At 38.4% G+C, this 16,412-nt stretch overlaps 1 protein-coding gene across 1 annotated transcript in view; it reads right to left on the reverse strand.

Annotated features, from left to right (window-relative positions):
* Nucleotides 1–7,759, reverse strand: part of pth1r (parathyroid hormone 1 receptor) — an 82,209-nt gene extending 74,450 nt beyond the window's left edge. The window contains exon 1 of the mRNA XM_052023219.1: nucleotides 7,470–7,759. Coding sequence (XP_051879179.1) covers nucleotides 7,470–7,544 — 75 coding nt within the window. The 5' untranslated portion in view covers nucleotides 7,545–7,759. The remainder of the gene's footprint in view (nucleotides 1–7,469) is intronic.
* Between the last annotated feature and the right edge of the window lie 8,653 nt (nucleotides 7,760–16,412).

Genomic DNA, 16,412 nt, shown 5'->3' on the forward strand with positions numbered 1-16,412 from the left:
CTCCGGAACCATGCTGGAGTCTATTGATTCCTGGATAATTATCACCAATGTCTCCGTAATCTCTAAAGCCACCTCCTTCAGAACCCGGGGCGCATCTCATCTGGTCCGGGAGACTTATCTGTTTTTAGTCCCTTTAGCTTCCCTAGCACCTTCTCTCTAGTAATCTTGACTGCACTCAGTTCTATTCCCTGAGACCCCTGACTATCGGGTATATTGCTGATGTCCTCCACAGTGAAAACCGATGCAAAATACTCATTTAGTTCCTCTGCCATCTCTCTGTTGTCCATTATAATCTCTCCCACACCATTTTCAATTGGTCCTATATCAACCCGTGTCTCTCTTTTACTCTTCCTATATTTAAAAAAACTCTTAGTATCATTTTGAATGTTATCTACCAATTTCCTTTCATAATTCATCTTTTCTTTCCTAATGACCTTCTTAGTTTCTTTCTGTAAGTTTTTAAAAGTTTCCCATTCTTCTGTTTTCCAACTAATTTTTGCTTCCTTGTATGCCTTCCTTTTTGCTTTTATTTTAGCCTTCACCTCTCTCGTTATCCACATTTGTGCCATTTTTCTATTCATAGCCTTCTTTTTTCTTGGAATATATCTATCCTGCATTTTTCTTATTTCTTGTAGAAATTCAATCCATTTCTGCTCTGCCGTCCCTCCAACTAGCTTACTTTTCCAATCAATTAGGGCCAGTTCCTCTCTCATGCCACTGCAATTTCCTTTGTTCCACTGAAATATTGATACATCTATCAGCTTCTCCTTTTCAAATTTGAAACTGAACTCAACCATATTGTGATTGCTAGTTCCTAATGGTTCCTTTACCTTTAGTTCCCTAATCACCTCAGGTTCATTACACAGCACCCAATCCAAAACAGTCGATCCCCTGGTGGGCTCATCAACAAGTTGCTCCAAAAAGCCATCCTGTAGACACTCCACAAACTTGCTCTCCTGAGATCCACTGCCTTCCTGGCTTTCCCAATCCACCTTCATGTTAAAATCCCCCATAATTATCTTGACATTGTCAAGATACGTTTTTTCTATTTCTAGCTGTAACTTATAGTCCACATCCCCACTGCTGTTAGGGGGTCTATATATAACTGCTATTATTGTCCTTTTACCCTTGCCATTTCTTGGCTCCACCCATAAGGATTCTATTTCTTCTGACCCTATGTGCCTTCTATTGATTTTATATCATTGCTAACCATCAGGGCCACACCACCTCCTCTGCCTACCTGCCTATCTTTCCTATACACTGTGTACCTCTAGAAATTCAGTTCCCAATCACATCCGTCATTAAGCCATGACTCAGTGATTGCCACAATGTCATATTTTTTAATCCGTAGCTGTATTCTAGTCCAGTGTAAAGGCCAGCATTCCATTAGCCTCTTTGACTATTTTCTGTACCCATCCCTGACATTTATGTGCAATCTTTTAGCACTCTCCATTACTTCTACATTTTCAACATTTGCAATTTTTCTATCCTTTTCAGGTCTAAAATGAAGGGCCTTGCATGTACCTACTTTGAAATCTGTTTATGTATAGTTTTACCAATTTACTTCATCTATTAATATTAATTTGTAATGTAATTCTTCCATGTACACTGCTTAGAATACCACATTCTTCATGTCACAGGCAAACGTGGATATTTAATTTTCTATTCCATTTTTAAATCATTTTAAATATTTGTCACACGTACAAGTTTCCTTGCAAGCTACCACTAGTTACATCTACTAATGTGTGCTTCCCTATTGACCTAACAAGATCTCCTGCCTCTCAGCCAATTTTGTAACCAGGTTTTTTTTTGTTTTTTGTAATTTGGTTTCAATTCCATAAGTTTCACTTTTGAGAAAAACCTCCTTTTTTAGGAGGTACCTTTATCAAATGCCTTCTGGAACCCCTTAAAAAATAAAATCTATAGACTATCCCCTAGTCAACTCCTCAAACAGTACAATCTAGTTTCTCAGCGTTGGGTTCAATAGCTTGTCCTCCACTTTACAAATCTCTGCTGACTAATCACTTATCGATTGAAATTGTTCAAGGTGATCAGTCACTCCATTCTTAATTATGGACTTTAATTTCCGAACAGCAGATGTTAGGCCAATTGATTCATAATTGTTTTGAATAAAGCAGAAAAGGCTGGAAATACTCTGCAGGTCATGCAGCACCTGTGGAGAGAAAAATAAGGTTAACATTACCCTAGTGAATAGTAGGGCACCAGGGAGTGTAATGGAACAGAAGGACCTAGGAGTACAAGTGCATAGTTCATTGAAATTGGCATCACAGGTAGACAGGGTGGTGAAAAAGGCATTTAGCATGCTGGCCTTCACCAGTCATGGCATCGAGTATAGGAGTTGGGACATCATGTTGCAGTTGTATAAGTCATTGATGAGGCCGCACTTGGAGTACTGCGTACAGTTTTGGTCACCATGTTATAGGAAAGATGTAGTTAAACTGGAAAGAGTGCAGAAAAGATTTCCAAGGATGTTGCCATAACTAGAGGGCCTGAATTATAGGGAGAGGGTGGCCAGGCTAGGTCTTTATTTCTTGGAACGTAAGAGAATGAGGGGCGACCTTATAGAAGTGTTTCAAGTTATGAGGCGTAGATAAGGTGGATGGTAACAGTCTTTTCCCCAGAGTAGGGGAGTCCGAAACTTGGGGGCATAGATTTAGCATGAGAGGGGAAAGATTTAAAAGGGGATCTCAGGGGCAACTTTTTCCACGCAGAGGGTGGTGAGTATATGGAATGAGCTGCCGGAGGAAGTGGTTGAGGCAGATACGATAGTATAATTTAAAAAGCACTTGGATAGGTACATGGAGGGATGGGGATTAGAGGGATATAGCCGAACACAGGAAATTGGGACTAGATGGGTGAGCAACATGGTCAGCATGGACTCATTGCATGGAAGGACCTGTATCTGTGCTGTATTGCTCTATGCCTCTATTACACATCAATTCCCTTTCATCAGAATTGAAGTTCTGTCACCATTTTAATGCAATGTCATATATCTGAAATATTAACTCCATTTCTCACCTCCATGGGTGGTGCCTGACCTTCTGAGTATTCCCAGCATTCTTTTGTTTCATTTCAGATTTCAGCAACTACTTTTGGTCAATAATTCTCTGATTTACCCCTCACCTTCTTAAAGGAGTAGAGTCTTATGCACAATTTTGCAATCCAAAGAAACAATCAGTGAATGTGAAGATTATTGTTGTTGCATCTGCAATTTCTCACCTTCTTCAATTAAATTCCTGGGTCTAAAACTGAGGGATTTGTCAGTCTACTTATCTGTTATTTTGCTTCATTAACTTTGGTGCATCCCCATCCCTGATTCAATACAAGTTTCCTCAAGGTACATGCTGCTGCAAAGAATTATTATCAATTTCCAAGCTCCTCGCCATTCTGTTTTTCCTGATGTAAACATATTTTCTGCTGATTTTCTTCTTACACTCCATTTGTAGCTCTAACTACTTGGTTACCTTTGCTGTTCATTATATCTCTCCCCGCCACCTGCTTGTATGCTAGATTTTGACATTTTGAATGCTCTTTCTTTTAGCTTTATATTGTCCCTTACTCTTTGGTCATCCATTAGATTTTCTTTGGTAACTGGAATTCTTATTGCTTCACATTATAAACCAAATTCTCTTTTGGACGCCTTCCAGTAGGTTTTTCATCATTTTACCAATTATGTTTCCAGTTTACCACAGACATGGAAGTTAGCTTTACCTAAATCCAGAATCTTAGTAGTAGTTGTTTTGCATTTCTCCCTTTGAAACACATAATTGAACTCAATCATATGAATGTCACTATATAAATGTGCATTTATTTGACTGTTAACTAAATCTGACTCATTATTCAATGATATATTTAGTATGCCCTAGCCTCTTCTCATTTCTGGGGCATACTGTTGCTGAAAATTATCCTGAAAAAATTTATTAGCTTTTTCACTTGAGCTATCCTAGATTAAAATTAAATTTCCTCAATAAAACTGTTCCAACTTTCTACATGTTTGTTTAAGCATTGCATTCATTACAAGATTTTAAAATAATCTGCAGTACAAACAAGCTGATTGAGAAAAAAATTAGAATCAGTTTATTGAATTATCAGGACCATGGCATAACTCAAACCTTAAACAAAGCAGATATACAATCCAGTTAAGCAGAACTTTACTCAGCCAGATTAGAACAAATGTGGCAGTGTTTCAATGCATCTTCCATGATCTCTCATTCCTCACTACCCTGATTCTTTTAATCCAGGTCTGTATTCATAGTCTTGGGCTGAAATATTTATACCCCTTAAAGCCATAGTTCCATTGTGCAGAGCCCTCTTTTAATTTATTCATTTCCTATCTCTTCATGGTGGACTTCTAGATTAGTATACTATCCAAAATTTTGAAATTCATGCAGACATAAATATTATTTCTTCTTACATTTAGCACCTGCTATCTTTGCATTTCAGCTTTCTGTAAAACTTCACAAAATCTTTCTTATTGATAGAATTTCTTGAGAAGGTCTAAACAAACCCTCCTAATACCTGCAAGCATTTCCATCTTATGCACCCTTCAGATAGCAAATTTAATACTTCTGCCTCTTATCAATTGTTTTCTATTTGGTTTCTTGTACATTTATTTACTCTCACTAACGTGAATGCAGAATTATGGCAAGAGAATAAATTTAAGGTTTTATTATCACTTGTGCAGAACAAAACAGTTTCTTTCACAGGCTGAGGTGTCAGTCAAACATTCTTTATCTTTTTAATTGCTTAAAAAGGTGGATTTTCACATCTCTGTATTTTACAAGCAAACTTAGCCACCATTTTACCTATAATTTTTTGACTTTCATTTTAGCAATACTTTATGGCCTAAATTCATATTCCTTCAGCTGAAATATGTTACATTATAACACTTCCCAGCAATGTATTGCTACCTTCACTCATTCACTCATCTTATTCCAATCCTAGTATTGCCCAATCTATATCTTCAGTTTAACACTGATATTTAATTGCACATTCTACACAATACCCTATCATTAACAAAACTATTAACAAATAAAAATCACATTCTAACATCACGTGTTCTATAATTTCACAGATATTAAGTTGCACATTTCCTGCTATGGAATTAAATTATTTTCTATTTCTAAATTTTACACTGTCTGTTGCACTGTTCTGAAGGTCCAACCTACATCATGTACTCAAGCAGAAAGGGTATCAAAGGTCTTTAAGGGTTGATGGAACTGAACGCAGTCATAAGTCGAAGTTAAGGGCAGAAGATATTTAAAGTGGTGTGGCGAGTTCCATTTGAGTTAGTGGTTAAGACAGAATCCTAGATGAAGTCGGACCTCTATCTTGTTTTTTTTTGATAGTTGCTGTCATGTCTTCCATTTACTAATGGAAAATTTTTGCTTTCACCTCAGATTTGAAATTTTATTATTAAAATTAGGAAGGTGGTCAGATTCCTGACAAGATTATCTCATCAAGTCTTGATGTTTAACACACCAATTCTCAAGTCATCACTGATTTCGAAACAGCCTCACTCTATTTATCTGCAGCTCAGATTGATATTTCTGTCACTTATTTATCAGGAGCATTCAATGTACTTTCTTTTGCCAGCAACAATCTGCTCCTGTGGCTGCTATTCACAGCATGTGTACATTGTGATAGCAGTGGTTCAACTGATACCACTTTCACCTCTTATTCAGCAGGTTGTGGGTTCAAACAACCACATCCAAGTGCTTTGCTGAAAGATTGCTAGGCTGTTGGAGATGTGGTTTGTCAGATGCTCCATGTGCCCTCACAGATCCCATAGCACCATCCGAAGAAAAACAGGTGTCCTGGCCAACATTTATTTTTCAACCAAGACCTCTAAGACAGATTATCTGATGCTTTGTGGGATCTACCTGTGCACACTTCAAAGGTATATCAATGGCCATGACTGCATTGCACTCTCGAGGCTGTGCAAGATACTTTTATATATACAAGTTTGTTTATCCTCCCTTTACTGACAGACAGAGATGGAAAGATTTCACATTCAACCTTAATCCCCTTCAACCTTGATCTTGGTCACCCACAGTGATTGATCACAGTGCCTCTGTAATGAAGACTGGAGAAATAAACAGTGAAGATTCCCTCTTCTAATCTTTGCTGGGGTTGTGCATTTGACTCTCCAGTAGTCAAAAAAGGCAGCTACTCAGGTGAGGTAGTTGAGAAGAAGGGTGGGAGAGATGGTATCAGAATGTCCAAGGGATCCATAGTCGGTACTTACGTGATTATGTAGGGAGGAATTAGCAGGCAAAAATTAAACGAAAATCCACTAATGGCATAGTATTGGCCAATGTGTTTTATTTATTAAAATATCAATCTTCACTGAAATGAAAATTTTCTCTTCATGGTTGGTGTTACTTGATAGATTCTTAATATTTATAGGGGAGTTCCACAAGATTCATTGTGTTCAACATTAGGAGCCTTAACAAAGTATATGGTTTGAAATATTTTCCAGTGGGGAGAGATCAGTAACCAGAGAGGAAGGATTTCGGATAATTAGCAACAGTACAAAATCTGTGTCCCTGCATGAACACACACACACATATGTTTTCATGGGCACACTGATGTACAAACAGAGGCACAAACAAATACATTAGTTCTCACACTGATGCATGCTCAGGGACATATTGATTTGAATGCATATTATAGTTTTAAACTAACAGAAGCAGGGTAAGCAGCTTTACAGGAACATCATTGGGAAAATATGACTACAAGGCACATAAAAAAGAAAGAATTGATGATCAAAACCTTGGTCAAAGGAATACATTTTGTGAGGTGACTCAAAAGAGGACAATTAATTAAATAGCCAGATGGCTAAGGAAGAGAATACCAGTGCTTTGGCCAGGGAGGTTGAAGCCAAGTGAGGTCAGCGAGAAATCTGAACACACACACACAGATAACAGACATAATGGAAGCAAATAGCACTAGATTTCACTGGATATATTTTAGCAGGATCAAGGTTAAAACTTGTGAATTTCTGTCCAACCTGTACTTAGTTCTTGCAAGACATTGTGCTTGCACCAAAAAACTTGTATTGTCCAACCCCTGTAAAAGAGGTACATTATATAATTATTGTGCATACATGCTCACACATAGATATGAAAAGAGCCTTTTCTATACAGATGCTGATAATGAAATCTTTAACCTTCTGTCTCATGGTACACGTAGTTAAAATATACCATGTGATCACATTTGGATAGGAGAGCAAGTGATTTTGGAAATGAGAACTACAACGTGAGGATCTCCCTAGACCCAGGTGTACATTCATAAGAAATGACTGTGTAATATAACAGCAAGCCTTAATAAATTCAACATCAGAAACTAATTTAAGAACTATGTGATATCTCCAAGCTGGCATAATTCAGTGAATTAATCTGTCACTATGTATTAAAACATTTTCTCCCTTTAAGGAATACACTTACCAGAGCATGGACACAGCTGAGGACCGAGGAGTAGAGCAGGACCCCTAAGCTGCTGGAGATGGTGGCGGTTCCCATGTCCGACACCGGCCGAGATCAGTCCAGCGCGTTCCTCTTCATCCAGTTTTCGAATTCGTTATTTCAGACGCCTTCTCCTCTCCCTTCACCTTCGGCAGAATTGGATCAACGAGTCCATTCCAACTTGCGCCTCCCCCACCCAGCAAAAAATACTAAAAACTAATTGAAACTCCCGTTAACTTTTCTTCCTCAAGTTGTGGAGGGGGTGAGATCTGGGGCTGTCACTGCTGTTGTTTGATTTCCCCTGCACACTGGTTACAGAGCAACAAAAAAAATCACAGCCATATGACGGAAGTCAGTTGTTTATTAACCCCATTGCTTCAAATTTCTGTTTACTCCTCCCCCTTGGATCTTCCCCAGTGGCAAGAGGCAAGTTACAATCCTAGGCTGCGGTTTCTGTGCTGTCACATTAGGCGCCTTTCTGCACTTTCCTTAATCCGTTTCCAGGATTTCCGTGAAGGGGGGAAAAGAGTCCACCTCTTGCTTGTGAATATCGCCGCTTAAATTTCGCGTTAATTTCCAGTCACATCTGCCACTTTCGCGACATTCCAGGTTATTTTTTTTCAAATTGCTCTGTAATTTAGAATATTCCAAAGTAGGAGTTCTATTTAAAAGAAAAGTTCCTTCATCTTTGTTTATAGCCTTTAGATAGTTTCAATTCAGATTTAATTTCAGCATTCCCATTCTCCTTTATTCAGTTATCCCTTCCAGTCAATTTGCTCACCAGCTGTGACCAGCCTGAAAAAGACAAGATCGCGTAGAAGGATGTACTTATAACCCAGATCTCGATCTCTCTCTCTCTTTCTCCCCTCCCTTTTCTTTTTCTCTGTTCACTGTGTTTGTGTTGGGCAGGTATCAGAGAAAGGAGTGAGGAAATACAGTGGGTTTGTGATTAAAAAGTGATGGAGGGAGGAAATATTTTAAAAATGTGGTGCAATTACTCCCCAGTTCTGTCTCTCCTTTAACATGCAGCGATCTCCAGTCTCTCGCCACTAGATGGTTTCCTGACTCCTGCTGGAATCTGTTAAGCTATTTTTTCACTTGGCAGTCAAGGTCTAGTCCCAAAACAAACAGCAGGAATCTGAGAAAGAAAAAATTCTGGAAATCATTGCAGTATATCCCGGGATCTTATATTTTCATTATTTTCAAATTTCATTGAAAAATCCCAAAGATAATACACCATGAAGTGTTGATGGAAATTTTTAAATGGTTTTTGGAATCATTAATTCCTGTCTCGTACTTCCTTTGGCTTGTGGGCATCTCTGTTCCAGCTATCATGTATGAACACTACACTGCGTTATTCTGACCTATAACGATCATCTGTGTCTCAGTGCCAGCCCTTGCACATATACATTATACACCTGGTCAATTTCGTCAGAGGAATTTCCCATTGCAAGGTCCCAGTCAACAGCAGTCAGATTGAAGGAACAGGTCTTAATTGCTCTTGTCCACAATAGGACCCTATTCCAATATTAATTTTGAATACATTGTATTATGTAGTCTTGGTGTCACTTGCAATCACTAAACTGTTCACATAAAACTTAACACAGGGACTAATCGCTCTCATCTGTAACTACAGCAGTTACAATTATACATTGCATTTGAAACGTTACTGAATGCCATGAACTCAGTCACAAACATCTCGACTTCAATTCCTTCTTAAGGCTCTCCATTTTTCTCCCCCTGCTTTCACACAGTGAATACCAGACATTTCCATTTTCTTGCTGTTACTTTTACAGTCACAGTGCTATTTCCTTTGAACTTCTCTTTCTGGATTGTCTCCAAGAAACTGCTTTCTGTCCATTTTGTCTCACTCTGGCAAAGCTGCACTAGGCTGATATTAGTTAATCCATAACTGCTGTGACATTGTTCATAGGATCATCAGAGCTTTAGTCCTGCCTCTGCATTGCGATGCTGCCTTCTCTTAAAGCATCCAACTCCATTATTGCTTGATTTAGGTCATACAGTAATTCTGAAAATAGCAAAAGTCTTGTAGACGCTGAGATCTTCAGCAGAACTTACACATTCATATTCTCCATAATTGTAAGATAAGATAAGATCTTTATTAGTCACATGTACATTGAAACACACAGTGAAATACATCTTTTGCGTAGAGTGTTCTGGAGGCAGCCTGCAAGTGTCGCCACACTTCCGGCGCCAACAAAGTATGTCCACAACTTCCTAACCCGTACGTCTTTGGAATGTGGGAGGAAACTAGAGCACCCAGAGGAAACCCACGCAGACATGGGGAGAACGTACGAACTTCTTACAGACAGTGGCGGGAATTGAACCTGGGTCGCTGGTGCTTAATACAGTTATACTTACCGCTACACTACCATGCCCGCCCTGTCATCTGTGCCAGACTAAATAAAATCATCTTTCAATGGCACCTTTATCTGAGCCTTTTACTTTGCACCTTGTTTGTAATGGTACATATTTTGTCAGAAATCTCTACGAACTGGCACTCTCATGCTGAAATCTTTACATGCTCGCCCCTTGTAAATGGTGAATAGGCCATGTGGTGTCAGGATATCAATCATGCACTGCAAGGTATCCAGCCTCTGAGCTGCTCTTGCAGCAACAGTATTTATATTGTTGATCTAGTTGAGTTTTTGGCCATGGTGACCACAGGATATTGAGGATGGGGGACTCAGTGATAGTAATGTCATTGAATGACAAGGGTAGGTGATTCAATTTTCTCCTGTTGAACATGGTCATTTCCTGGCACTTTTGTGGTGAGTATGTTACTTGTCACTTATTAGCCTATGCCTGAGTATTGTCTAGGTCTTGCTGCATGCAGGCATGGGTTGCCTCGTTTTCTGAGGACATGTGAATGGAATTCAACATTATGCAATCATCATCGAATGTCCCCACTTTTGATCTTTTGATGGAAGGAAGGTCATTGATGAAGCAGCTGAAGCTGGTTGGACCCAGAACACTGGCTTGAGGAAATCCTGCAGTGGTCCTAGTGAAACTCAATCTGGACATCAGTAAGTTATTAGGGAGTAAATGCCATTTGATAGAACTGTGGATGACAACTTCTGTCACTTTGCTGATGATTGAGAATAGATTGAGTTGGGGGGAGATACTGAACAGATTAGGTTTGTCCTGCTTTTAGTGACAAAGCTTTTCCTCTCTAACATCTCTCAATCATTCTACTAATTACTTCAGTCTCATTCATTTTTGCCTCCTCCCCATCCAGCTAAGGGAAAGAGGTCCTTCCTATTTATACTATCTAAACTCCTCAGAATTTTACACACATTATGTCTTCCTCAGCCTCATTCAAAGAAAACAAGAAAACATCCCTAGCCTATCCAAGCTTTCATTTTCTAGGCCTGGCAGCTTTCTGGTAAATCTTCTCTGAGCCATGTCAGGTGCAACTACATAACTCCTTTAATAAGGTGAACAGAACTGAACACAATACTCAAGACATGGCCTGACATGAGTTACATACTGTTCTAGCATAACAACCCTGCTATTATATTCTTTGTCTTGGCTAATGGAGGAAAACACCCTGTATGTCTTCTAACTGCCTTACCTACCTGTCCTGCTTACTTTAAGGATCTTTGGATGTGCACTCCAAGGTCCGTTTGTTCCTCCATATTTCCTATTATTCTGCCATATTTTGTATATTCCCCTGCTTTGCTGCACCTCTCCAAGTGAATTCACTCAGTTTAAAATCTACTTGCCTCTTCTCTGTCCAGTTGACCAGTCCACCTAAATGCTCCTGAAGCCAAAATCTTTCCTCCTCTCTGCCAACCACGTGGTAAATTTTGTATCAAATACGAACTTCTTTCTCATGCCCCTACTGTGTCTCAATTATTTATTTAATATATCTTAAAATATAACATGACCACTCATTGCATTTCAAAGCACCAAATTATATGTGAAACACTTTGAGATATTTAGAGTCACAGGGTCGTGGGAGCTTCTGGTCACATAGGTTTTAATTTACTTTGAAGTATCTCTGCTACTCCCCTGAACTGGGAATGTTTTATGCTGCAAATATTCAGTCTATATTTATTCTGTGTTAAGTTTGCATGGGCATTATTTAACACTGCTACTGGGCCCCTGAACTGGAAGGTTGTTCCATTTTCCAAATCCTTCTAAATATTTGAGTTCTTTTTAATTAATTGACCCTCTTATTTCCTGGTAGTCTGCACTTAAAACAATCATATGGTTTTTACATTGTGTTCTTCGATCTGGAAGCACTAGAATTTCAAGAAGAATATAACTAACCAGGTAAATTTTCCATGTGCCAAAAGATATATTATAAAAATGAGAACGTTACCTGCATTCTGTAGGTAGGAGGGAATAGCTATGTTGGCACAACATTGTGGGCCGAAGGGCCTGTTCTGTGCTGTACTGTTCTATGTTCTATGTATGTTCTATATAATTTAGTAATGTAAATAAAATGTCCTTGGGGTAACATAGTTGTGGAATGGGTTGTCCAGGGAAGTTGCTGAAAATTATGACATAAGTGGAGTCAAGAAAAAAAATATACATTTTTGCAGAAAGAATTGATTTATGGGATTGAAGAGAGGGCCTGGATCGGAGGGGTTGAAGTATGAAGGAGTGGAAAGCTTGTTTAAATATAATGACTTCCTGCTATTTCAAAAGTTCCATCATTAAAAATGTCTAATGATTATATTAGTATTTTATGACTGTAAGCAAATTGTGCAGTCGGTTAATTCTCTCGTATATACATCCACTGTGTGACTTCTGCTTTGATGTAATGCAAAACAATTATGGACCACTTTCCCCTTCACAAAAATGAGATCTTGGCCAATAGGTGCTGCACTGTTCTATGTTCTAATATGAGATTATGCACTTTTTCTTCATCAAAATTAAATAGAACCAAAGCCCACTGATTACAGAATGTGCAGGGCTAGTGTTAGGGTCATGCAATTGTGCAAGGTATCTAAAACAGTCCTTATAACAAGCATCATTCAGTACAGGCCTGTTTAGTTCTGGGACTGCCATTCTCCATTTCAGTGCTGCTACTCTGCATGAATTTTCTGTCATCATTGGTGAAGAATATCAGTCTGTCCTCTCGATAGTAACAGTTGCATTGGAAGACTCCTGGAGTTGGATGAGTAAATGCTGGACCAAGCCTAACATGATTGTGGCTACAAGCTTAGAGGTTTGCACTGACTATTGAAAAATGTAGTTCAACAATAGCAATCTCACCTCTTATCACACTTGAGGGACTTGAAACCATACTTCCTTTTGTCACTTTAGAGACATATGCAGAGGATGCTGAACTGCTATCTTTGAACAAAAGGTTAAACTAAACCCGTCTGCCCTCTTGATTGAATGTAAGGTTTCTGTATCACCCCTTGAAGAGTTTTTGGATTTGTGAGGGGTCTCCAATCATCCTGGCCAACATCTATCTATCAATCAATGACCACAATCAAAAGCAGAGCACGTGGCCCTTTATTGAATTGTCATTGGTGGGAACTTCCTCAGGGCTAATTAGCTACTTATACTTTGCATCTGCAATGAGAGTGACTGTCAGTTTTTGTCCAGGTTACACCCAAAGTAACAAACAGCAATTTCTGAAGAGTGCACATTCACACTTAATCGTGGAAGTCCAGAGGTTGCTGTCAGTGATTTTATGCCCCTTTGCAGGGAGCATTATTTATTGATTTTCTCCATTGTAATCTTCAGGAATTAGAGATCTGATGAGAATTTCAGATTTACATATTATTTCTTGTCATTAATCCCTTACATCTTATTTCATGAGATTTGAATTAGTTTATAAAGATGTTCTAAGCTGTACAGCTGAACAATTTTCCTCATCCTAAAAATTAATTTCATGTACATGGATTGTCAATCCCTCAGGTAGTTCACCTTTCATTATGTAATATCATGTCAAGTTCTATCTTAATGTTATGTGCATATTATAATATTTATTTTGCTTTCCATAAAATGTTTAAAAAGTGAGATAAAAATTGTGCTTTTTACTTCGCAGTTTGTGCCTGAAAATTCATCAATACAATTAGCACTTAAGCCTGATTTATGTCGTCACCACTAATGAATGCCAGAGGTCTCCTAGAGTGAGTATCTAACAGCAACTGACATAGAGAAAGGTGACCACTAAATTGTTGTAAGTAGCTTTCTTTAAGATTAATCAGGAGCATGCTTGTATCACCACTGACCAGAAAATTTGCAATTACTTGCAATAGTAATTATATATCATATACCGTGAAACACTACAGGCAATTTGTACAGGTTGTACAAAGAGGTATATAAATTAAAGAGCTTTCTTTCTGTCTTTTTAGTTTTCTTTATCTCTTTATTTTTTCCCTTTGTTTCCCTTAGTTTCTTTCTGAGTATATTCAGTGGAAAGACTAAGACCAACCAAATACTGTTAAAATATCCAAAAAAGGAGACAGCCTTTATTGGTTAACTATAGACAAATTTATCTCAAAAATGTTTGAGAATTTTATATGAGATGCAAATGTTTATCTAAAGGTTGCAGAGGCCATGAGGAGTTACTCAGCATGAATTTAGAAGCAATATGTCATGCGTCACAAATCTACTGGAATTCTTTGAGACATTAATTAATTTCACGTGGGAGAGCTACCTAGTGGATGTTATGTAGAGACTTTTAAAAGTCATTCCACAGGGTCCTGCTTTTTTAAAAAATATATTATGTTCCATTCAACCCTCAACAAGTCCAATCATGTATTAGTACATCAGACAACAAAGCAAATAAAATGTGGAGTCAGACCGTCTAGGATCCAAGGGCACAGCCTCAGAATAAAAGGATGTCCCGTTAAAACTGAGATGAGGAGGAATTTCTTCAGCCAGAGGGTGGTGAATCTGTGGAATTCATGCCACAGAGGGCTGTGAGACCAAGTAATTGGGTGTATTTAAGGGAGAGATTGATAGGTTCTTGATTGGTTAGAGGGTTAAGGGAGAAGGAGAGAGAATGGGGTTGAAGAAAATCATACCTGATTGAATGGTGGAGTAGACTCAATGGGCCGAACGGTCCCTATAAGTCAGAGGATATCTTGCAATAATGTACAGTACTCTGGTCATATATATTCCCTTACAACATAGAAGGAGGCCATTCAGCCCATCAAGTCTATGCCAACTCTCAGAGCAATCCCATCAATCCCATTCCCCACTTAGTTTCTTGTAATCTATTCTCTCCTCATTCTCTGACCAGCCACCTCCACCAGCTAATTAACCTACCACCCAGCTTGTCTTTGGGATGTTTCACCCAGGAGAAACCAACACAGACATGGAGAACATTCAAACTCTGCACAGAGAACACTGGAGTTTAGAATCAAACCTGGGTTGTTTGAGTTGTGAGACAACTACACTACTGTCAACACCACTGTATTGTCATAGCAATAGTAGAATTGTGGGATAAAATAAGGTCAAGGTCCATCTAGTTCAGCTCTAGAATGATACATGAAATTAGAAATGCCACGGTTTGGACCAATGAACTTGTGAAGTGAGGGGGTTTTGTCATTTGGATTTAAGGAATATGCAAATAATATTTTAGTATTGAAGTTCATGGTGGACTAATTTCCTGGAAGAATCCTTTCTTGATAGTGCATGAGCTCTTTCATTAACGGCACTAACACAGAATACATAAATAACTAAAGGGTGTTATCATTCCAATGAAGCATTCTAGCAAAAAGAAAACAACTAGTGTTTTCTCTAACATTGATTTCTTTTGGACCAATGATCAATTGCCTGCGTTTCATGTGTATTTAACAATTAAACTTTCCAGAGGTCCATCAGATAAGTTTTAATGGCATATAATGGTTAGAGTAGGTCTGATTAGTTCCATTGTTTTTTGTAACATTTTTAGGGTAAGGTGAATCTGAAGGCATATGTTGAACATTCCAGCAATATTGCAGAAGAAAGAAAAGTTTGCCTCTTCTTCTTTTAATCATATCAAATAAAGTGCACCATATACCAGAATGGAAACTCAACAACAGAAGATGAAAAGGAACCCAATAGCATGAGAAAATAATGTGAATTAATAATTTTGCAATTCATTCTACTTTTGTTCATTTGTAGAAATATGACGTCTGTCCTCTGAGGGGTTATACATTTTCAGTAAATGTGATCTTAAAATTGAGTGTATATCTGTCAGATTTAGAAGTTGTTTCTAGGCTGGTTATTTTCTGATACCAAAGTTACATGAAGTAGTTGAACGAAAAAAATTCTCTCAGAACTTGACATCTCCAGTCTTCTGTTTTGCTGAATACATCTGCATTGCTCTAGTTCTACTAAACCTAGAGGAAAGTTGTCATTAGCTTATTTTGCAAATTAAGGGAGGGTGGTTTGGAGTCGGTGGGTGACCTTGTGAGGAAAGGTTGGACAAACTAGGCTTGTATCTGCTGGTATTTAGAAACATGTAAGATCATGAGTGTGGATGTGGAGAGAATGTTTCCTTTTGTGTAGAATCTAGAACTAGAGGTTACTGTTTAACAATAAGTGATCATCCAAGTTAGCCAGAAATGAGACAGAATGTTTTCTCTTAGGGAAACACTCTTCCTCAAAAGACACAGGTAGAAGAGGTTTTTTTAAATATATTTAAGGCAGAGGTCAAAAAGGTCTCAATTAACAAGTGGGAGAAAGCTCAATGTAGGTAGGCAGGAATGTAGTTACAATCAGACCAGCAACAATCTTATTAGCTGGCAGAATAACCAGGTGGACAACTGCTCCCAGTTTGAATGTTCATATATTTGGGGAGTGATGTAGATTAGTCATGTAGGTGGGGACAGGCAGATGATGTGTGGAGGGAACAGTGAGCCAGTCAGTGTCCAGGCACAAGATGAGGATGCAACAAACAACCTCTGGATGAACTCAATGGGTTGAGCAGCATCTGTGATGGGGGAG

Source organism: Pristis pectinata, chromosome 9 (genome assembly GCF_009764475.1).
Source record: "Pristis pectinata isolate sPriPec2 chromosome 9, sPriPec2.1.pri, whole genome shotgun sequence".
Taxonomy (NCBI): Eukaryota; Metazoa; Chordata; class Chondrichthyes; order Rhinopristiformes; family Pristidae; genus Pristis; species Pristis pectinata.